Source organism: Lissotriton helveticus, chromosome 1_1 (genome assembly GCF_964261635.1).
Source record: "Lissotriton helveticus chromosome 1_1, aLisHel1.1, whole genome shotgun sequence".
In the NCBI taxonomy this organism is placed as follows: domain Eukaryota; kingdom Metazoa; phylum Chordata; class Amphibia; order Caudata; family Salamandridae; genus Lissotriton; species Lissotriton helveticus.
In genome coordinates, this window is record NC_136057.1 from 94,274,828 (window position 1) to 94,300,001 (window position 25,174).

General features: G+C 43.6%; 2 protein-coding genes across 2 annotated transcripts in view; both read left to right on the forward strand.

Moving 5' to 3' along the window:
* LOC144755990 (endogenous retrovirus group PABLB member 1 Env polyprotein-like) overlaps positions 1-25,174 on the forward strand; it is a 1,167,430-nt gene that overhangs the window by 232,675 nt on the left and 909,581 nt on the right. The window lies entirely within an intron of this gene.
* LOC144758956 (uncharacterized) overlaps positions 20,969-25,174 on the forward strand; it is a 38,252-nt gene continuing 34,046 nt past the window's right edge. The window contains exons 1-2 of the mRNA XM_078646459.1: positions 20,969-21,029; positions 21,135-21,191. Coding sequence (XP_078502585.1) covers positions 20,969-21,029; positions 21,135-21,191 — 118 coding nt within the window. The remainder of the gene's footprint in view (positions 21,030-21,134; positions 21,192-25,174) is intronic.

Sequence of the window (25,174 nt, forward strand, 5' to 3'; positions counted from 1 at the left end):
GGTTAGGCACCGCTGGTTTGGGCACACGAGGCCGTGGGGCGTTAGATGTAGGGGTGCTTTTGGACGTCGGATTTTCTTACCCGCTCCGGTCACGGTAGGGGGGGTCCTCTGGATTGAGGCTGCAGACGTCTTCTGGAGGTTTGAGGCAAGTTATGGGTCGCCGGATCTCGGGTCAGGATCGCCGGGGGACCTCCTCGTGGTGTTTTTCCACTCGAGCTCGGGTCGGGCTCGGCGGGTGTGAAGTGGGCTGAATTATCGGTTTCTGGCTGGCACCAGAAGCTGCAGTTGAAACACTTCCGGTGTTCACAGGAGAAACAGTCTTGAAAGTGAAGGCAGGCAGGTCCTTCGGGGTTTGTGAGGTTGCTGGCTGCTGGAAATGCCGGGGTTTCGCAGGAGCAGGTTCGAGGGGAGACAGGCCTGTAGGGCTGGGGCCAGGTCAGTGGGCGTCGTCCTCTTGTTAGCTCTGTACGGCTTCTGGTCCTTTTTCTCTTCTTTTCTTGTTCTTGCTGGATCTGAGGATGGAAGGTTCAGGCTGCCACTAAATACTACATTTAGGGGTGTTACGGGTAGGTAAAGGGCAGGGCCCAAAGGTCCCTTCCCTGGGGTGGATACACCTCCTATTTTGTCACTCTCCAGTGGGAGGGGGGCAGGAGCCTGTCCCTGGTTGGCTGGGTCCCCCCTCCTCAAGATGGTGGGGACTCGAGGTTGTGCTTCACCTCGCCTCCCCCACCTTAGGGGTGGAGTTGGCAGAGGTGGGCACACCTCTCTTCCGCACTTGTTTTTCCCACTGGTTCTCCCGCCCAAAGTGGGGAGTAGAACCAGTGGGGACCCGCTGCTGAAAGCGGCAAATGGTCTGGAGAGTCTCACAAAGGCGGCATGCCTTTGAAGCTTCCCCTTTGTGAACCCTGCCTATCCTGGTGGAGGAGGCTTGGCACCTATTCCAAGTATATGCATAGTTTCAGGCCCCCAAGAGCAGCAAGCTTTCAACCCAGGGGTCCAGAAACATGTCTGGTGGTGGCAGCCGAAGCAGCCACTCAGTCAGGTCACTAGGAGTTGGTCGAGTTTCAGGGGGCATCTCTAAGATGCCCTCTGTTGTGCATTTTACATTAAATCCCACACTGGCATCAGTGTGGGTTTAATGTGCTGAGAAGTTTGATACCAAACTTCCCAGTCTTCAGTGTAGCCATTATGGTGCTGTGGAGTTCGTAATGACAACCTCCCAGCACCATATATTCTTAATGGCAGCACTGCACTTACAGTGCCCAGGAATAGACTTGGGCACTGTAGGGCTACATTGCTCATGCACCTGTACACTCACCACTGATATAGGGCACCCAGCTAGCGGGGGGACTGATGTATGCCAGGGCAGTGGTTTGTGGGCATGGCACACAAGGATGTGAGGTTTAATAGGTTTGTGAGGAGCACTCCGTTATAAACAATCTATTCAACCTGTACAATCGGTGCTGCAACTAATCAGGTGTGTCACGCCTGTGACTTAAATGCTAGTTTAGGTGAGAGGAAATCTCAGCTAGTTGCGCACTGTTCACTGTGTGTTATCCAACACTCATCAATGTAAACACAAAAACAAAATGAAACTTCAGTTATTTTAATCCATAACCTAATGCTTCCATGATCCCCATAATGTTTTTACAAGATACAATAATAATTCAATTGAACACATAAATTTGTGATTCTCAATACTATACCTATTAAACCTCACTTTGTTACCAGTCATTAGTGGGGAGGCACCCAACGCCAACCATGCAGTTTGATAATATCACAGGAATGACGCACAATAGGGCCAGTACGTTGGTCTACACTGCAGAACAGGCTGATAAAATCTATGCCATGATACAGGAAGTCAGGACAATGGATGCACATGGGGGTTCCATCAGTCAACAACTAAGGCAATTAGAATACCTCACAAGACGACAACTGAACCAGAAAATGCACGCATCTACACTGGTGCAATATCACAAGGCTCAACGAATTCCCCGCGGATTGCGACTATCAATCAAGCCGATGCTGTTCAGGTTTAACTTGAACGCGAAATTTATGGAGAAGTGGTATAATATTCTTAACAAATGCTCTCTTGATTTAATTCTCCTGATAGTTGAGGAACTCGCAAAGACCATACGAGAACTTGAAGAGGAAATCTCAATTTTGAAAACTGAACTTGAGTCCAGGATGGAAAATGATTCATGGCAGATAAGCATTGATGGGCTGAAACAGAAATTGGAGAAATACAGCAGAGAACTTCAGGAGGGTAAATTGAGAAAGTACAAACGAGATACCATTGATTACAAACTTAATGAGGTGTATACCTTGGCAGAAATCTACGCCAGACGACAATACCATCCGAAGAAATCACAGACACCGGTACACTCTTCAGAAGAGAGTTTAGTTACAGATAAAGAGACATCAATCACTCGCGGACCAGTTCAATTGACTGACCAAACAACATCAACCGCGACAGAAGGAACCCAACAACCGACCACCAGTGGCAATGTGGCTTTTTTGTCACAAACCCAGAATCAAGGGCTACAACCGACGGACCGCCGCGAAGTTTTAACATCAAGCGGAAAACCAGACGAGGAAACAACAGGAAAATCGTTAAGGAGCGGAAGGACAGTAGTCTGATTATTAATATATCCTCAATTACTCTCACTCAACAACAAATAAGAGTTTTAAACAAGGGTTTATCTTTTGTTCCGACAGTCAGAGCAAATGAAATGGAGTTGGAAGCAGCATTTTATCGCTTCATGAGAACATTAAGACTGAAACACTTTTTTAACAACATCGTACCAGCAACAGATACAATGCAGTCTGAATATAGCTCACGGTTTAAACCTAAAAGTACATTTCAACCACCCACTTCCCACAAAATGCTTGATACTTTCGAGACAATGGTGAAGAAAGACATACAAGCTTTGGACTACAAGTCGCGCACACGTGGCAACCTCACAAGATCAGAAGAACGGACTTTGCATAATCTAGCAAAGAACAGCAATATCCAAATACAACCAGCTGATAAAGGAGGAGCAATGGTGGTGATGGATAAGCACTTTTACACGGCAAAAGTTGAGGAGCATGTTTCAGACACAGGCACCTATCAGATGTTGGACAGAGACCCTACGATTACATTGCAATCAATGCTCAAAAATCTTCTACTGGGAGCACGAGAACAAGAATGGATAGATGAGAAGATCCAAAGTTTTTTGACGACGACCCATCCACGTTGTCCAAAGCTTTACATGCTCCCCAAGGTGCATAAACATCTGACAAACCCACCCTGTAGACCCATTGTTTCGTGGTGTGGGTCTTTATTTGACCCCCTCGGAAAATTTTTGGACTTCTTTTTGCAGCAATTCGTTCAAAATTGGAGATCTTACATTCGGGACACGAGTGATTTTCTATCAAAGATCTCAGAAATTGGAGGTGAAATGGACGAGAATTGGATTCTATGTACAATAGACGTAGTCTCTCTCTATAACTCGATTCCACACTCAGATGGATTAGACTCAGTAGAATGGGCTCTTCTACAAATGGAGGATTTACCTACGGAGAAAGTGTTCCTTTTGCAGCTACTGAAATTCTGTTTGCACAACAGCTACTTCGAATGGGATAAAAGGTTTTATGCCCAAATGACCGGTACATCCATGGGCTTTGCAGGGGCTCCTGCGTATGCAAACATCTTTATGGCGCAATTTGAGGCTGAACATGTGTTTGATACAGCAGCGTGGACACAAATTAAGAAGTACTGTCGTTTCATAGACGACATCTTTTTAATCTGGCGAGGCACTGAGGAATCTTTACTTGATACAATACATTACCTGAATTCCGTAAATCCTAGGATTCAATTTACTTATAAAATTGATTCTAATACAATGGATTTCCTGGATGTGAGGATCCAAAAACAACCTACAGGATTTCAGACAGAACTGTTCACCAAGGACATGGACCGAAATAGCGCGTTACATTACGCCAGTTTTCATCCGCGAAGATTGATTGAGAATTTACCTCTGTCTCAATTTATCCGAATTAAAAGGATCTGTTCACAGACTACCACAAGCGAAACCAATATTGAGAAGTTTGCTCAAAGATACCAAAGTCGTGGATATCCTGATACCGTCATACAACGGAGCAGAGAGCGAGTGGCAGAAATGAATAGAGATACATTGTTACAACCAAAACTCAAAACCAACCAGGACAGAATGGTATTTGTGACCAAGTTCACTACAGTTTCACCAAAGATCAAACGTATTGTCAACCAACGTTGGGAATTACTTTCCACAGAAATAGAGTTTAATGGGATATTTGCCCAACCACCAATGCATGCATATAAGAGAGGACCTAACATACGACAAATCCTGAAAGGGAGAGAAGATGACCAACATGGTGACTACAAAGGAACAACTCGTTGTTTGAACTGTGTGAACTGCAATAATATAACCATTGGAAATACCTTTTCGCACCCAACAACTGGCCAGACAATCAAACTCAGACACAGTAGTGATTGTAATACTCTTAATGTAGTTTATGGCATTAAGTGCCCATGTGGCAAGTTATATATTGGGAAGACAGAGCGCAAGCTCAAAATTCGACTAAATGAGCACAAGAGTCGAATACGTAATCAGAACCTATCATCTCCATTAGCCACCCACTGGAAAGAGTCCAGCCATACGATCTCTCAATTACGATGCTTCATTATTGAGAAGGTAGAGATTAAATCAGGCATTGACAACAGACTCCGTCTCTTGCAACGTGAGTTGTACTGGATTAAATTTCTACAGACAATGCAGCCCAAGGGATTGAATGATAGATATGACCTTTCATGTTATTTATAGGGTTCTAGAAATCGGACATTTATGCATACCGGTTTTACTTAAGTTCATTATATTTCACCTACTACAGGTTAATTTGAGTTATGTTAAGGTTATTTTTGAAAAACGATAAGTGGTCTGCCCTTGAAATACATATCACCAATAGTGACATTATTATAAATCCGAATTATATCATTATTTACATGTTGTTTATCCAATGTATCATATGTATTTGTGTGTATACACCCAAGATAATTAATAATGATTTTTGATCTGACTATATGTTTATAATTGCATATTAAGGATGACAACTATATATTTGGATGAATTTATATGTACTGAGAAACAGTATTGACCAGTGAACTTGCAACGTTCTATTGCATGTATAATTTTGGAATGTTTGTCATAGATATGGTTCAGCTTACATACAACAGTTGTTTAGCGGTGTATTGATAAAGTGGGTAAAGTGAGCATTTGAGTTTATTTTTCACATGTACTGTGAACGTGAAAAGACATCTCTACTCAACTGTATTTCTATTCATCTCCCATCCTTCATTACCTTACCGGTATAGATCATTCCAAGATGGGCACGCACCTTTAATTATCAAGATGTCACACTATGTATTTAATATGCAACACTTTTTTATTTACCACTCATTTGTGTGTTTACATATCGGAGCGGCGCTTCACAACACTTAGTGTAGTCTCAGTTTTGGCAATAAGTGATAGGTTGTCATTCTACATACCACATCGTGTTTTCTTATCTGGGATTGAATTTGTTTAAACACGCTATTTAGGTTTTTTGCACGAGTTAAATAATGAGTTGTTAGCCCGTCTTCAGTGTTGTTAAGGATGGAAAAGGTTTAACACGGTCGATCACGTAGTTGCCAGTCCGTTTTTAGTGTTGTTGATGGGAATAAAGGTTCGACAGGGTAGATTACAGGAACGTAGCGGGACTATAGTGTGCACAGCGTTGGTATCGTGGGACCCATTGACAGTGTTTGATAACAGTATAGATTGCATAGCGGTTCTTTAACAGGGATTTCGTGTCTATATTATAATGTCTTATCCCTTTTTTAAAATGGCGATCTTGGTTTCCTTGATTATCGGTACACTTGGTTGTCAGAGTCCATTTTCAGTGTTGATGACTCTCACACGCTACAAACAAGGTCGATTTGAGTAATGGCGCGAGACGTCTTGTTTCAAGGCAACTTGGATTAAATTGAAATACGAGGCTGAGAACTACTGTTTAAAATATTGGCGACGCTTTATGCAGGTAAATGGGTATCTCGGTTGTAATTGTGATTTATTGTTACACTAGCTTTAATGATGTAGGATAGTCATAGTGCATAAACTTTTTGTAGTTACAAATCACTCGTTTTTGTGTTTTAGGTCAGAATATAGCACGTATGAGGTATGTGATTTTAGATTTGGCGGATTGATCATGGGCATCTGGAGTCCCTTTAGATACTTTAAACCATATCATATATTTTCTAGATTGGAATAGTCAACGCAGATCAGGGCAATAAATTTCAGATTTATCTAGGTAAGCGGCTGCTTATTTACTTGTTTGATGGACCATCATTACTATTATCTTTATTATTGTTGTCATTTGTTTTTATTTGGTTTATGCAACTTTACCACTGGCTTTCATTTGGTTTGTTACTTTATTCCTACAGTTTACTTGAGGAATTAACTTCCATTAGAGGTATGATGACACTCTATTTGCATATACACACCCCCATGAAATACAACATATACAATACACTCACTTGTTCCATTGTTTCTACCTTTATTACAGATTAGCCCCTGATGAAGGCACACCCTTGTGCCGAAATGCATTGGGCATGATATGAAAATATGAAAATCAAGTACTATATGTTTTGCGTTGTGATAATTTGAGAACAAGAATGTTTCATGTATAGTATTGAGAATCACAAATTTATGTGTTCAATTGAATTATTATTGTATCTTGTAAAAACATTATGGGGATCATGGAAGCATTAGGTTATGGATTAAAATAACTGAAGTTTCATTTTGTTTTTGTGTTTACATTGATGAGTGTTGGATAACACACAGTGAACAGTGCTCAACTAGCTGAGATTTCCTCTCACCTAAACTAACACAAGAATGTGTGCCATGTCGACTCTTCATATTGTTCTGCACCAAGACGCGCAGCCTGCAAATGCAGTGTGTGAGTGTCAGGGTACAGGGCTTCTAAGGGTGGCACAATAAGTGCTGCAGCACTTAGAGGCCTTCTCTGGTCACAGTGCCATGGGTACCTGTGGTACCATTTACAATGGGCTGACATGTGGCCAGAGATGTCAATTGGGTTAGTTTTGGGGAAAGAACACAGGCCCTGGGAACCTGATTGGCAGACCAAAGGTGCAACAGTAGTCTGGCAAAAAGTGGGGGAGGTTACTGCAACAGAAACCCACTGTTCGAGGCATATAAGCTGCAGAATTCACACTGTGCATAGATCACCATCTGGTGTTGGGTTTGGATGCTTGCACCTTGTTGTTGTCTTTGAAGAAGTCTTTTGTAGTCACGAGATAGGTGACTCCTCCCTTGGACAATAGTGGGCATGGGCATCGACTCCATCCTCAGATAGTTTTTTTCTGCCATTGGGTTTTGATGTAACTTTTGCTCTCCGGGTCGGCACCCTATCTCCAAACCTTTTCGACGCGCAAACCATCATAAAATTCAACTGTATTATTTCTCGATCGCGTGACCTTCGACGCGCTCCTCAAATATCCCATTCCTGCGGTCTACATGGGCCGCTGGGCCTATTGACGCCATTCAGGCCTACGGCTCATGGAAAGGACTCTGTTTAAAAAATGCCCCCAGTGTGGAGCTAAATTCCCACACAGTGACCACTACAAGGTCTGTAATCTGGGTCTCTCGACAGAGCACAATAAGAATAATTGCCAGTCCTGTGCCTCCTTTCGATCCAAAAAGACCATCCATGATCGCCGGGCCTGACGACACATCATGGCACAGCAAGCAGCTCCGGTACCGGTGGTCATCTTTGATGAAGGCCCCGATGTCCCGGAGGAAGATTCTGAGGAACTGGAAATTGTATCTGAAGCAGACGACTCCGACTCAGGCCACCCCATCCCTCCAGATCAATGAGAGAGTACCACTGCCGCAACCCCAACCCCACCTGCAAAAAAGAAGGCACTGGTCAAGACTTCGCCTGTTGGCCCCAGCAGTGACCAAAAACAATGTTCAGAAGCCCCGCCCATGGGCTCAGCTCCAAAGACAAAGGACAAGCCTTCAGGCAGCTCGTAACCGAGCAAGCCGCATGTTGGTGTCCCACAGGCGCCATCGGCACCGAAGTCGGTAGCGCAGCCTACTCCCAGAAAGAAATCAGCATCGACCACCCCGGCGCCGAAAGAAAAGGCATCGGATCTGAAACCAACACATTCGGAACCGACAAAGATTTCCGCCTCCACATCGAAGCCGAAGGATCCAAAAACACCTTCCAAGGCTCCGGAGCAGAAATCCAAACCTTGCTTGGACCCAAAAAGATTGGCACCAAAAGCGTCTACCGAAGAGGAAGAACTTTTTTGACCGGATCCTATCGATCCGAATAAAAAGCACTCCACATAGACCCTAAAACCGGACATATGTCTACTGTTCCCCACAAGAAGAGGAAATTGGATGCACCAGGCATTCCTGCAGGGCCTGTTAAGAAAAAAAACTGTGCTACTAAACCTATACAACCCTCTTCTCCTGTTCTTCCTACCAATCCTATCTCTCCTCCACACTCTCCTATACTTCCACCAAACTCACCATTACCACAGTTCGATGATGATTTAGGGGATGGGGGAGGCAACAATGACCCTTTTACAGACCCTGATACCAACACAGACGTACCACAGGACGACTGAGACGATTATGATGACCCGGTCAATCAATCAATCAATCAAAGCATTTGTATAGCGCACTACTCACCCGGAGGGTCTCAAGGCGCTGGGGGGAGGGGGTCCGCTACTGCTCGAACAGCCAGGTCTTGAGCTGCTTCCTGAAGGCGAGGTGGTCTTGGGTCAGGCGGAGGTGGGTCGGAAGGGAGTTCCAAGTTTTGGCTGCCAGGTAGGAGAAGGACCTTCCTCCTGTGGTGGCTCTTCGGATGCGGGGGACGGCGGCGAGGGCGTGGCTGGTCGATCGAAGCTGGCGTTTGGGAGCGTAGAAGTTGAGGCGGCTGTTGAGGTATCCTGGGCCTTGGTTGTGTAGGGCTTTGTGTGCGTGGGTGAGGAGCCGGAAGGTGATTCTCTTGTTGACCGGGAGCCAGTGCAGGTCTCTCAGGTGTCCGGAGATGTGGCTGCGGCGGGGGATGTCCAGGATGAGTCGTGCTGAGGTGTTCTGGATCTGCTGGAGTCTCTTCTGGAGTTTGGCGGTGGTTCCGGCGTAGAGGGAGTTGCCGTAGTCCAGACGGCTGGTGACGAGGGCCTGGGTGACCATCTTCCTGGTCTCGGTGGGGATCCATCGGAAGATCTTACGTAGCATGCGAAGGATGTTGAAGCATGACGAGGAGACGGCATTGACTTGTCTGGTCATGGAGAGGGAGGAGTCCAGGATGAAGCCCAGGTTGCGTGCGTGGTCTGTGGGTTTGGGTGCGCTGCCCAGGGCGGGGGGCCACCAGGAGTCGTCCCAGGCGGAGGGTGATGATCCCAGGATGAGGACGATGATCCCAGGATGAGGACCTCCGTCTTGTCCGAGTTCAGTTTCAGGCGGCTGTTCGACATCCATTTGGCTACGTCTGTCATCCCTTCGTGCAGGTTGGCTCTGGCGGTGGCGGGGTCGTTGGTGAGGGAGAGGATCAGCTGGGTGTCGTCGGCGTAGGAGATGATGTTGAGGTTGTGCTGGCGTGCGATGGCTGTGAGGGGGCTCATGTCGACCTTCCAGACCTTCCTGATCCCCAGGCATACCCAACAAAGCCATCTCCCCCAGATGACAATATTGGTTTTAGTCAGTTGGTAAATAGGGCAGCTACATACCATGGTGTTTCAATGCATTCAGACACTTTTGAGCAGTCATTAAAGACTGTACAAACCCTGCCAATGTTAAAAGGTGTCATTAAACATGCCCCTGACATATTTAAAGACCCTGTTAGGGCTTGAATTCTCAATCTGAGAATTGACAAAAAATATAAACCTCCTCTCAATGATCCCGCCTACATCAAAAGTCAACTCCCTTAAGATTCCCTGGTGGTAGCTAACGCTAGAAAATGGGCTAATTCTCAGACCTCTGGTGAGGCACCACCTCCGGACAAGAAGTATAAATTGTTAGATGCTTCCGGCAAACGAGTTGCTGCTCAAGCAGCTAATCCCTGGCGGATAGCCAGCACACAAGCATTACTTGCTATATATGATAGGGCTCACTATGACCAACTAGAAACCCTATTGCAACATTTACCAGATCAATACAAGACCAAGGCCAATGATCTCATCCAAGATGGTAAATTAATAACCAATGCATCAATCAAGTGTGCCCTTGATGCAGCAGACACCGCTTCTAGGGCCATTAACACTACCATGTTACTCAGACAACATGCTTGGTTGCACATTTCTGGCTTCAAACAGGAGGTACAAACAACTATCCTCAACCAGCTGTTCAATCAGCAACAACTTTTTCGACCGGCTGTAGACACCACTCTGGAAAAAATAAAAAAGGACACAGAGACTGCTAAATCCATGGGAGCATTGCAGTCTCCGTCCACACGTGGTTCCTTTCGTCGCTCGTCCTACAGAGGAGCATCCAAGAACATTGGTACAGACACTACTTCCTCTTCATACAAAAACACCACACAAACATCTCCCAGTAGGGGATATTTTAGAGGTGGATAAAGGGAAAGTAACAACAAATGGAGAGGTCTAGGTAACAACAACACTCGCACCTCCCCCGCTAGGAAGCAGTGACTTCCCTCCAGCCCATTCCACTCCGGTCGGAGGGAGACTATCACAGTTCCTACCTGTCTGGAATTCCATCACTATGGACAAGTGGGTAAGACATATTATCCAGTATGGTTACTCCCTGGAACTTTCTGCTACTCCCCTCAACTTACCACCCAAACAGCGTCCAATGTCCGGGGAACATCTAACACTCCTCAAACAAGAAGTTCTTTCACTGCTTCAAAAGCACGCAATAGAACCAGTTCCCATATAACATCAAGGAACAGGGGTTTACTCCCTGTATTTCCTAATCCCCAAAATAGACGGAACTCTAAGACCAATACTGGACCTCCTACCTCTCAATTTCTACGTTCAATCAGATCATTTTCACATGATCACTCTTCAGCAGATCCTTCCACTGCTTCAAAGAGGCGACTTCCTTGCCACACTCGATCTCAAGGACTCCTACTTCCAAATTCCCATTCACCCTGCTCACAGGAAATACCTAAGATTCACAGTGGACGGCCAGCATTATCAGTTCAAGGTCCTTCCATTTGGGGTGACCACAGCACTCAGGGTGTTCACAAAGTGCCTTGCAGTAGTAGCAGCGCACTTAAGAAGGCAGCAAATCCACACATTTCCATACCTGGACGACTGGCTCTTAAAAGCCAAGTTATACGTCAGTGTGTTCATCACACTTATCAAATGATCCAGCTATTACACTTAGGGATCACACTAAACTACACCAAGTCACACTTTCAACCCTCCTACGTACATCAGTATCTAGGAGCTACAATAGAAAATTGCAAAGCTCTAGCATACCCCAATCCAGCCAGGATAGCCAGCATGCAAACCCTCATCACCAAGTTTCAGCCTCAACACTCTCTCTAAGCACAAGTGTTTATGCAGCTAATAGGGATGATGGCCTCTTGTATTTTTATCGTACCTCACGCAAGACTTCCATTGCGCCCTTTACAAGAATGTTTGGCATGTCAGTGGAATCAGGCTCAGGGACAACTTACAGATCTGGTGTTGGTAGACAGCCAAACACATCGCTCTCTGCAGTGGTGGAACACACAAAACCTTTCCGAAGGACGGCCGTTCCTAGAGCCAGTTTCACAAATAGTGCTAACAACAGATGCATCACTCACCGGCTGGGGAGCCCATCTCCTAAATCACACAATTCAGGACAAGTGGACCACTCAACAAAAAGCACTCCACATCAATCACCCAGAACCACTGGCAATATTTCTAGTTCCAAGTTCATCTTCTCAACATGGCTGTCTTAGTCCGGATGGACAATATGACAGCAATGTACTACATACAAAAGCAAGGAGGAACACATTCTTTGCAGCTGTCTCACCTAGCGCAAAGTATATGGAGGTGGGCCATTACACAAAACATATATCTCCTGGCAGAACATCTTCCAGGAGTAAACAATCAGATAGCGGATCTGTTAAGTCGTCAGACTCAACAAATACACAAATGGGAACTTCATCCACAAGTTCTTCAACCTTTCTTCCAAATGAAGGGCCAATCAGACATAGATCTGTTCGCCACACACTCAAACCCAAAATGCCACACCTTCGCTTCCAGGTTCCCAAACCCGTTGTCCAAGGGCAATGCAATATGGATGAACTGGCCAGGGAGATTTGCGTACGCTTCTCCGCCACTCCCACTCATCCCACTAGTAGTACGCAAGCTCAAACATTAGTCTCACAAGATGATCCTGGTTGCTCCCACATGGGCACGGCAACCATGGTTCACAACACTCCTCGAACTCTCAATAGTTCCACACCAAAAACTACATCTGTCCGCAAAAACGCAGAACCATGGAGAGATAAGGCACCCAGATCCAGCTCAACAGAATCTAGCAATCTGGCTCCTGAAATCTTAGAGTTCGGTTACCTGAACCTCCCACCGGACTGTATGAATATTATTAAAGAAGCTAAACGCCCCACTACTAGAGCTTGCTATGCAGCTAAATGGAAAAGATTTGTCATTAACTACAATAACAACAACATTGACCCATTAGATGCTTCAATTCATAACATTATTTGCTATATACTACATGTACAAAGATGAAATCTTGCATACTCATCAATCAGATTACATCTAGCTGCTCTTGCAGCCTACTTACAAAACAGGCAGCATTTGTCATTGTTTAGGGTACCTGCTATCAACGCCTTCATGGAAGGCCCTAAAAGAATAATTCCAACCAGACTGCCACCATCTCCAGTGTGGAACCTAAACAATGTTCTTACTAGGCTCATGGGTCCCCCGTTTGAGCCTTTACACAAATGCGAATTACAATTCCTTATATGGAAAGTAGCTTTCCTTGTCGCAATCACCTCTCTCAGTAGAGTAAGTGAGATTCCGGCTTTAACCGTACAAGAACCATTTTTACAAATACATCGCAACAAAGTGGTTCTTAGAACAATCCCAACAGTTCTTCCAAAGGTGACTTCTCCATTCCATCTTAATCAATCAGTAGAGTTACCAGCATTTTTCCAAAACCCTGATTCTGTAGCGGAAAGAGGTCTTGACACGCTTGATGTCAAAAGAGCTTTACTTTATTACATAGACAGGACTATAGCCTTTAGGACAACAAAACAATTGTTTGTGGCTTTCTCACCACCTCATAAAGGCAACCTAATTTTCAATGCTGGAATTGCCAGGTAGATAGTAAAATGCATTCAAATATACTATCAGAAAGCAAAATGCATGTTAACAATTCCCCCTAGAGCGCACTCAACACGCCAACTAGGGGCTTCCATGGCATTCTTAGGGAACATTCCCCTAGAAGACATTTGTAAGGTAGCAACATTTTCTACTACATACACCTTCACCAAACACGATTGTGTAGATGTGCAGGCAAACACTTTTTCAAACCACTGCAACAGATACAGGCAACCACCGCTAGGGGAGACACGGCTGTACAGTCTATGCACAGAGTGTGAATTCTGCGACTTCATATGCCTCGAACGGAAAATGCTACTTACCAGTATGCGCTGTAAGAACACGGGTTAACCCAAGAAGTCACTGGGACCTGGGCGAATAATTGATACAAACAAAGTGGTCCCAGATGAACGAACAATTTGACTCAACAATAAAATCACATAAGTGAATACAAAAACATTTATAACAACATTGTTTTTAATCACAACGTGTATCATAAGAAATAATTCTTAAAACATTGGTACATAGTAAATCACATATAATGCCCCTAGGGTTGGGATAGAGGGGGGGAAGGGAAGTTGTGATGGAATGGTGAGGGTAAGGAAGTTACATAAAGCGGTCACTAAGACCTAAATGCATCAGAAACAATATCAGATTGAACACAATGGAAAAGCAATACATAAAATATTCATGCCTCTAAATTCAATAGAATCACAAATGATAAGTCAGGGAAGAGGCTGAACACAGGAGGAAGTGTCGACGTTTCGCCCCAAATGAATGCAGGAATACGATAAACCGTGCTAGAGGGTCTTCATCAGGACGGGGGATGTGAAGAAAGGGGCAACGGATCTGTATGAGAAATTAATAAATATTACTATGGGTCACAAAGGATCCCAAGAAAATACTTAAAATCATTAAAGGTAAAGAGGGAATTACATGGTCAGAAGATATGATCACATTAGGAATACATCAGAGTCTAATGCAGTTGTTACGATCTCGTGTAACGGAGGCACACCTCATGTGGAGTACGCCTGGTTAATTGGTCATAGAAAATCAACAATTTGAAAGTGACCTAATTGTGAAAGCACTTAACAGCACAGGACATAGATTGACTAATGTCCGGGTCACAACTGAGAGACGATAGTTGTCTCAAAAGAAAACTCTACAAATGGTTACACGATATACGATGTTGATGATCGGATATTACCAAGTTACACGATCTAAGATTTTGAAAATCGCGTATTACAAAGTTAAGCCCACATTGATCATTAACCCAACACGAAAATCTATTGAGAAACCTCTCAGCTAGATCAGTATTGGAAAATAAGTACAGAATAATTGTGAGATACCTTGGGTAGATTTCATAGGACGGTACTTTAAATTTACATTTGATAAGGTAGGTTCTCAAGGGTGCAGCTTAATGGCAGCGTCTAGAATGCCAAAACATATTAGATTTGTATTAATTCAAACACGTGCCGGTGCACTGTTGTGTTCCAATGGTATTATAAAAACGAGAAACCTTGTATACCTGATGGTGCAGTCCCAGTCCTCTATGGAAAGCGTCTTACGATACCGTGCTGTTGTCAGGTAGTACCGTGTCTGAACCATGGAGTATTCACTAAGAGGCGTCAGCATAATTGAAATATAATGAGGAGATAGAATTCATACCTGGTGACGGCACTGTGTTGTTATTGAAAGGGGCCAGGCCTGACGTTTTGTGGAAATCTATAAAGAGATGAAATACCCATACATCAATAGGGGCACTTCTTGAAGATATATACACCATCGAAGGCAACACAATGTCTGGAAAATGCGTGCAAATCCGCATACCTGTTAGGGCGGGGAACGCCACCAGGAGTGGGGGTTCAAATGGAATTCCTTCAAGCGGCATGCAGTAGTCGCTGTTCTATTGACCAGCAAGGGGTCATTCAAAAAAGTTGTGGTAAGGGCGTCGCATCCCAGACTAGAAATCTGTTGAATAATAGAGCGACATATTAGTCAACCCGCCTTCAAAAATATCAGAGGACTAGCCATATAAATTGGCGGGAAATGGATGTAACGTACCTTACAAGGTATGCAGTAACGGACATGTAGCGGGCTTCTTAGGAGCAATATTCAGCACTAGACGCCGTCAGAGTGAACTGCTATAACAGCTTCCTGAAAGGGTTCCGATCACGTGACCCACATTGGTCATAGTAATGGAAAAAAGACTCCGAAAGTGATCAGTGAAGTTGGCTGAAACAACGTGAATAACACTATACCAAGAAAATAGAAGCACTGTTGGGAGCTCAGTATAGTGATTCCCTGATGACATAAAATACGGAACGGCCCTTGAGATTACTTAATAGTTGCTGGGCAAGTTAGTACCGTAATCGGATCTAAAGTGTATATATTATATATATATATATACACCCTCGTTTGTAATTTATCAAAAAGTATTGTGGCCAGTATACAGTCTATACGTTAACATAAGGAGGATTGAATAAATTTAGGAAACAGACTGAGGATGACACAGCGAGTTTGTAAATATACAGAGATGAACAAACTGGTAAAGTTAACTTCAAAAATCATTAGTGTCTACATATCACTTACGGCGTACCTATCAGGCACGATGATAAAGGCCGTGTCGGAGACAGGATTCACATTACTGTTTAGATAATTTGAAAAAATTGGAGATATGGTATAGTCAACTAGAAAGATTGACACATTATTAACGCCTACCTACTGGTCACCTCATGGTATCATATTAAAGAGTAAAAGTGAACCACTTGCGGCGTACCTATCAGGCACGATGGTAAAAGCCGTGTAGGAAACAGCGTTCACATTTCCCATATGTAATGTCAAAAGGTTATTGCATGTTAATCAGGAACATACTGTTAGTACTTCACATTCACAGATTGGCCATTTGAGCAAAAGTGCTCTCTGTTTCATTCAGCCCGGTTTTCACAGAATGGAAAAGAAACATCCATTTAGCTTCACGGATGTTCAGAACATTGGAGACAAGACCACCTCTGGCGCCTAATGTGACTTTTTCGAGGATAATCCACCTAAGATTCTCTGGTGAATGTTGTTTTGCTTTGAAATGATCAACCAAAGGGGCTCCCAATAACTCACATCTGATTCTGCTCATGTGTTGCAAAATCCTAACTTTAGTCTTCTGCTGGGTCTGCCCTATATAAATTAGGTCACACTCACATATGATGGCATAGATCACGTTCTGGGTATTACAGTTCGTTAGTGATTTCAAAGGGACTTTGTGATCCTTGTATTCGAACATCTTGGTCTGAATGGCGCTGTCGCAGGCCTTGCACTTAGTGCATCTGTGATGGCCTATGACTGGTGGAAGATTCCAGAGTGATAGAACAGTTGCTGGTTCTGCACAGGGGAGAAATGACTGAACAACAAAGTCTCTGATGTTCTTGCCCCTCTTGAAGGCATGCAGAGGTAGAGCAGGATAATCAATATCATCCGATATTAGCGGCCAATATTTATTAATAATTTTCTTTATCCTATTGCTCTCGGTAGTAAAGGTGGTCACACAGACCATCCGGTTGTTCTGTTCATCATTACACCGTTTAGGTTGTAGCAGGCATTCTCTTGGGTAATACCACGCTCATTTTTTAGCCCTTTTAACCAGACGTCGAGGGTAACCTCTCTGTATTAGTCTATTCATAAGGTCATCCGCTTGCTCCATATAATGCACTTTATCCGAGCAGTTCCTGCGAATTCGCAGGAATTGCCCGATGGGCAAATTGTCCCTAAGGGACCTGGGATGATGGCTTCCATATTGAAGGAGCGAGTTGCGCTCAGTTGGCTTACGGAAAAGAGTCATCTTCAAGGCTCCATCATCATTGTAGATCGTAAGATCAAGAAAGTCGACATGGGTTGAATCTGATTTGAATGTAAATTTAATGTCTATAGACTGTAAATCAAGCCAGGTTTGGAAGGCAGACAACTCAGTATCTGCTCCATTCCAGATAAGTAGAATGTCGTCAATGTACCGAACCTATAATCCAAGATGGTCTTTGAATGGGGTCCGGTCATTGAGTATGATATCTTCTTCAAAGGCAGCCATAAAGAGGATGGCAAGATCTGGAGCAAATGTGGCCCCCATAGCCGCTCCCTTTGTTTGCAAATAGAAATGATCTTGAAACATAAAGAAATTGTGCATCATAGCCAGTCGCAGAAGTCCTAATATAAATTCTGTTGGTACTGGTGTAGGAGCCGTCCTCTGGTTGCGATAACGTGTCATGATGGTTATAGCCTCCTCTTGTGGGATACTTGTGTATAGGGAGGTAATATCACAAGTGACCAGGATCTGTTTCTCAGCATCGAAGGGCAGACCATCCACAATACTTATGGTGTGCATAGTATCACGTAGGTAGGTGGGGGTTGCCTCAGCTAGGGGCTTCAGAAAAAAATCGATGTACCGGCCCAATGGTTCTAACATGGACCCACACCCCGATACAATGGGTCTGCCCGGTGGCTCACTCAAGTTCTTATGTATCTTTGGTAAGGTATATATCGTTGGTAGCCTTGGAGTCTGTTGATTCAAGTAATTAAATTCTGACTCAGTGAGATATCCTTCATCAAGACCCACCTTGGTCAGAGTTAGAATATCTGATGCCAACGCCAGAGAGGGGTCAGTATTGAGTTTTTTATAGCTGATGCCATCATTCAGCTGTTTGAAGATTTCGTTCTTGTATTTCTGAATGTCCTGGACCACTATGGCCCCGCCTTTGTCAGCCGGCTTGATTATTATTTCTCTGTTGCTTCCAAGGGACTGGAGAGCCTTTTTCTCATCCCTATTGATGTTAAAAGGATGATAGCGGCGTTTATCCAAAATCTGATTGACATCCCGGTCTAACTCTGACCAAGGTGGGTCTTGATGAAGGATATCTCACTGAGTCAGAATTTAATTACTTGAATCAACAGACTCCAAGGCTACCAACGATATATACCTTACCAAAGATACATAAGAACTTGAGTGAGCCACCGGGCAGACCCATTGTATCGGGGTGTGGGTCCATGTTAGAACCATTGGGCCGGTACATCGATTTTTTTCTGAAGCCCCTAGCTGAGGCAACCCCCACCTACCTACGTGATACTATGCACACCATAAGTATTGTGGATGGTCTGCCCTTCGATGCTGAGAAACAGATCCTGGTCACTTGTGATATTACCTCCCTATACACAAGTATCCCACAAGAGGAGGCTCTAACCATCATGACACGTTATCTCAACCAGAGGACGGCTCCTACACCAGTACCAACAGAATTTATATTAGGACTTCTGCGACTGGCTATGATGCACAATTTCTTTATGTTTCAAGATCATTTCTATTTGCAAACAAAGGGAGTGGCTATGGGGGCCACATTTGTTCCAGATCTTGCCATCCTCTTTATGGCTGCCTTTGAAGAAGATATTATACTCAATGACCGGAACCCATTCAAAGACCATCTTGGATTATGGGTCCGGTACATTGACGACATTCTACTTATCTGGAATGGAGCGGAAACTGAATTGTCTGCCTTCCAAACCTGGCTTGATTTACAGTCTGTAGACATTAAATTTATATTCAAATCAGATTCAACCCATGTCGACTTTCTTGATCTTACGATCTACAATGATGATGGAGCCTTGAAGACGACTCTTTTCCGTAAGCCAACTGAGCGCAACTCGCTCCTTCAATATGGAAGCCATCATCCCAGGTCCCTTAGGGACAATTTGCCCATCGGGCAATTCCTGCGAATTCACAGGAACTGCTCGGATAAAGTGCATTATATGGATTACCTTATGAATAGACTAATACAGAGAGGTTACCCTCGACGTCTGGTTAAAAGGGCCAAAAAACGAGCTTACTATAACCCACGAGAATGCCTGCTACAACCTAAACGGTGTAATGATGAACAGAACAACCGGATGGTCTGTGTGACCACCTTTACTACCGAGAGCAATAGGATAAAGAAAATTATTAATAAATATTGGCCGCTAATATCGGATGATATTGATTATCCTGCTCTACCTCTGCATGCCTTCAAGAGGGGCAAGAACATCAGAGACTTTGTTGTTCGGTCATTTCTCCCCTGTGCAGAACCAGCAACTGTTCTATCACTCTGGAATCTTCCACCAGTCATAGGCCATCACAGATGCACTAAGTGCAAGGCCTGCGACAGCGCCATTCAGACCAAGATGTACGAATACAAGGATCACAAAGTCCCTTTGAAATCACTAACGAACTGTAATACCCAGAACGTGATATATGCCATCATATGTGAGTGTGACCTAATTTATATAGGGCAGACCCAGCAGAAGACTAAAGTTAGGATTTTGCAACACATGAGCAGAATCAGATGTGAGTTATTGGGAGCCCCTTTGGTTGATCATTTCAAAGCAAAACAACATTCACCAGAGAATCTTAGGTGGATTATCCTCGAAAAAGTCACATTAGGCGCCAGAGGTGGTAGTGTCTCCAATGTTCTGAACATCCGTGAAGCTAAATGGATGTTTCTTTTCGATTCTGTGAAAACAGGGCTGAATGAAACAGAGAGCACTTTTGCTCAAATGGCCAATCTGTGAATGTGAAGTACTAACAGAATATTCATGATTAACATGCAATAACCTTTTGACATTACATATGGGAAATGTGAATGCTGTTTCCTACACGGCTTTTACCATCGTGCCTGATAGGTACGCCGCAAGTGGTTCACTTTTACTCTTTAATATGTTACCATGAGGTGACCAATAGGTAGGCATTAATAATGTGTCAATCTTTCTAGTTGACTATACCATATCTCCAATTTTTTCAAATTATCTAAACAGTAATGTGAATCCTGTCTCCGACACGGCCTTTACCATCGTGCCTGATAGGTATGCCGTAAGTGATATGTAGACACTAATGATTTTTTAAGTTAACTTTACCAGTTTGTTCATCTCTGTATATTTACAAACTCGCTGTGTCATCCTCAGTCTGTTTCCTAAATTTATTCAATCCTCCTTATGTTAGCGTATAGACTGTATACTGGCCACAATACTTTTTGATAAATTACAAACGAGGATGTATATATATAATATATACACTATCGATCCGATTAAGGTACTAACTTGCCCAGCACCTATTAAGTATTCTCAAGGGCCGTCCCTTATTTTATGTAATCAGGGAATCACTATACTGAGCTCCCAACAGTGCTTCTATTTTCTTGGTATAGTGTTATTCACGTTGTTTCAGCCAACTTCACTGATCACTTTCGGAGTCTTTTTTCCATTACTATGACCAATGTGGGTCACGTGATCGGAACCCTTTCAGGAAGCTGTTATAGCAGTTCACTCTGACGGCGTCTAGTGCTGATTATTGCTCCTAAGAAGCCCGCTACATGTCCGTTACTGCATACCTTGTAAGGTACGTTACATCCATTTCCCGCCAATTTATATGGCTAGTCCTCTGATATTTTTGAAGGCGGGTTGACTAATATGTCGCTCTATTATTCAACAGATTTCTAGTCTGGGATGCGATGCCCTTACCACAACTTTTTTGAATGACCCCTTGCTGGTCAATAGAACGGCAACTACTGCATGCCGCTTGAAGAAATTCCATTTGAACCCCCACTCCTGGTGGCGTTCCCCGCCCTAACAGGTATGCGGATTTGCACGCATTTTCCAGACATTGTGTTGCCTTCGATGGTGTATATATCTTGATGAAGTGCCCCTATTGATGTATGGGTATTTCATCTCTTTATAGATTTCCACAAAACGTCAGGCCTGGCCCCTTTCAATAACAACACAGTGCCGTCACCAGGTATGAATTCTATCTCCTCATTATATTTCAATTATGCTGACGCCTCTTAGTGAATACTCCATGGTTTTTCCACCGTTGTTTTTATTCATTCAGACACGGTACTGATAGAGCAAGATTTCGCATCGCGACTTGCTCGATTCATGAACCTCGAATCTGTTGTAATCGTATAATAAATTGTACGTTTTACTAATCTTTTATTTTTGATATGCATGTATATTAGTGAAGCTTGCCTATGTGTTTTACTAATATAAATAACGATTGTGAATAAAATGGCCGCTGCTTGAATTTTTGCTTCTGCGCACGCGTTAGACATAATCACGTGACATGATGCAGTCACAGTTTGGAGGGAAAAGGTGCGCATGCGTAATAGCCATAAAATGGCAGCGCTTTGTGATAACGAGGTAAAGCTTGCGCCGCTGCTCCTGTGATATTGTCTGTTGCACTTACCTTTAACCGCATAGTATATTTTTATAATGATAAACCTGAAGTATGAAGTCACAACTTGTAATACATTCATTTATTTCTATATGTTAATTTGTTTTCGCTTATTTTTATGTATCACGATGACTGGGGGGGTCTGAATGTACTGAGAGCCATCTTGAAGGTCCCTTCCACGCATGCTCGTGTTGCGAGGCAAGAAACAACCTTGGGCCGTGGAACTCAGCCAGTTGGCAGCCTCAGTCAATATGCTCATGAGAAAGTGACCTGCGACCCAGCAAGATGGAGTTAACTGTTCTGAAACTGTTACAATGATAATTTTTCTATTGTATTCCGTGCGACTTCTCATGGGAACCCCAAACTTGCTAGGCGGCACCTTAGAATGTAAATTAGGACTTGCAGAAGTCTGTTCCGATTGGTGTGTTAACCAAACTTACCTTAGGACCAATCGAAATTGAGGATTCTGACACTTTGCAACATTGGGGGGTGGTACACTGACCCGAAAACAGTATAACTTGCCTAGGTTCACCTAGGGAATTTGTCCGACTTGTCTGAATTAGCTGACCTGTCACTGACCCAACGCACTCAATAGGTGACTGAATATACAGAGCGCTGCGGAGCACTCTGTCCGAATTTGACCATAGACTAAGGTTTTACTAAACCTTAAGTGCTGGCGGAGCACTTTGCTGGGGAGTTCGCTGACCCAATCGGGGTTCTGACTGATAGCTGCGGAGAGGGTGGAGCGCAGGCGTTGCTTCCGAACTGCGGGTGCTGGTCGTGTCCTGGTGGTCCTGTCCTGATCCTAATCTGGGTTTCCTGTCCTGTCCTGGGGTGTCCATTCTGCACCTGCTGTCCCATTGAGGGTTATCCTTCCTTGAGGGTTTTCCTGTCCTTAACTGACCCGTGGCCAGGGTTGGTTTTCACACCAGTCTAGGTAAATATCTTGCCGAAACTCTAAATCTGCACCTCTCTATTTTTCTGTCTTTGCTTCATTAAAGACATACATTTTGCATATGATAATTTTCCATGCTTTCCGCAAATATTGAATTTTCATAAAGTCATTTGCATTTTAATTTCATAGCGTGTTCCTATGTTACCCTACCTTTTAGAAATCATTTTCTCCATTGCAGTTTGCAATTTTCTGATGTGGTCTATAATTTTCTCGTATAAAACTGACTGAAGTAATTTTTCTAGAGTTATAGCGTGTTCTACTTCTCACCCCATTATAGCTGTTTTAGGATTTCTAATTTCCATTCCATAGTATAAATGTATACTTGCATTAGTTTGCCCCTTAAAGATGTCTATTCTTGAGTGACTATTTTTCTACTTTAGCAGGTTCCCAGTCGCACTAGCATTTGTTTTGGGAAACTTAAATGTTTGCCCTGACTTTTTTCCTTTACGGTTATATGATTTTTGTTATCTTGATTATTGACTGCCTAATAACTGTAAGCCTAATGCTTTACGAAAACGAATTCTAGATAAATCTTTTAAAACTTCCAGTTGTCCGTGGTCATTTACGAAAAATATCAAAAGTTTATATGTTGGGTTGTATTTTTCTGCCTTTCCTTTTACAGCTAGCTCCCTGATCCATTGTGGTCATAGGTACCCGTGACGGTGGATGGTAAGTCGGGTACATTGGAATTAATCGAGAGGAGACTCATGATTATTGGTAGTGGATTGTAAGGTCATCTGATCAATGTATATGGTGAATTGAAGTATATGGGCCCGAAACCGAAGTGGTGAAAATATTGGTCGGGTGACCTGCGATCTCTATCAGTAATTTTCTGGTAGCCAGAGGATGGTTAGGGAATAGTTAACGGTTAGGTAGGATTAGTTAGACTAGTTAAGTTGGATGCTGCTAACCAAGGTAAAGCGTTTTTTTGCGGACTGATCACTCACATGGAATGCCTTGCTTTGAAAAATTTTGAAATGTTTTAAATTGGTTTTCTTACTATTGTACTGATATATGTATTAACACACTCCTTAGTTATTTGTTAAATGTTTTGTTAGGAATCCCCGGGGAATTGAATAGCGAGTGGTGAATAGAATCCATTCGTTTTGAGGTCACTGGCTTTCAAGGAAAGTTGGTGCAGGTTAGGCAGAACTGGAAGCACTAACTAGGGTTTTTTTTTCTGAATGCATGTTTGAATAAATGATAGCAACGAGGTTCATTGGCAAAATTCCTATTGTGGCATAACCTAGTGAGGGTCACATCGGAAGAGTAGCAGGTTCATCGGAGCTTGGGTGAAAGCAAAGGGGTTCGCTGGTGAAACTTTTAGACTCGGATATATCCCGGAAAGGTGGATGAGTCTAGGGAAGTAGCAGGTTCTCCAATGCTTGAGTGAAGGGTAGGCAGGGGAGACCTATCCGTAGTGTGTGAAAAGTAAATGGAAGTAGTTTACTTGCAGTGAAAATAATTCTTTCCTGTCTAGACACTTGAGCACAGTGGCGAATGTGTATTCGTTGTGAAATAACCAAGCACTAAGCACTTTAGAAAGTAAGAAAGTTTCCGTTACCTTGTAAAGGAGGGAGTCAGTCGCGAAGCTGTTCTGACGTCACTCCATGCCGCGCTGGGATTGGTAGACACAGCGGGTGTGTAGCGGAGCTGAAATTGTAAAGGAGGGGTGAGCGCCGAAGCGTGAGAACTGTCTCGCGAAAGGGCCGCGCACCCATTGGTCGAGATTATTTGAATTCGCGCACTTCATTGGTTGCACGAAAATAAAAGACGCACTTAGATTGGAAGTGATTTTGTAAACAGAGGTCACTTGTAGGAATCGTATGTGGCATTCATATAGACCGCATACTCGACCTGATCCACGGTGTATGGGATTTGAGAACGATCAGTGGAAAGGTGTTAAAAACGACATTATGTACGGAAATAGGAGAAAATTGTCCCTTGTAAATAAGGTGAAAAATTATTTCAAGAAAGATAAGCCGATTAAAACTAGAGAAGGTGTTGTCATTCCGCCACCAAATACTCCCGCATCTTTCATGATGTTCGATAAAGGGTACAACACATGTGTATGGTTGGAAAATTGGGCAGAATACACGAAAGATGACGCAGTATTGGCTTTTCCGTTAGAAGGGACATTTAACAGCAGGATTCTATTTAATTTGAGAACCCGAATGAATGATTTACATCCCAGACCTAGATTAACGCAGTACGAAGCCCTAGAGGAATGGGAGATCGAGGCTTTTGAGAGGGACAAGCCCCGAATGGATAAGGGGTTAACTAAATTTTATCCAAAATTGAAGCAGGAAGCCCGAGCCAAAAAGATGTAACAGTGGAGGCAGAATATGATTGTAGAAGGATTGTTTCCAATGATGCCAGCATGTGGTCCTCCCGGGGGGGAGAAAAAGACAGAAAATGTAAACACTGGGTGCCCCTGGGGGAGTCGGATGATGAATTGTTAGATGACATGTTTATAAGGAGTCCACCACCTTATAATGAAGGGCACCGACCATCTAGTGAAGGGGAAAATTCTCAAAGACCTCCACCCCAGGAAGAGGCCAGGTCCGCAAGTGTAGGAGGGGGTTACCAAATA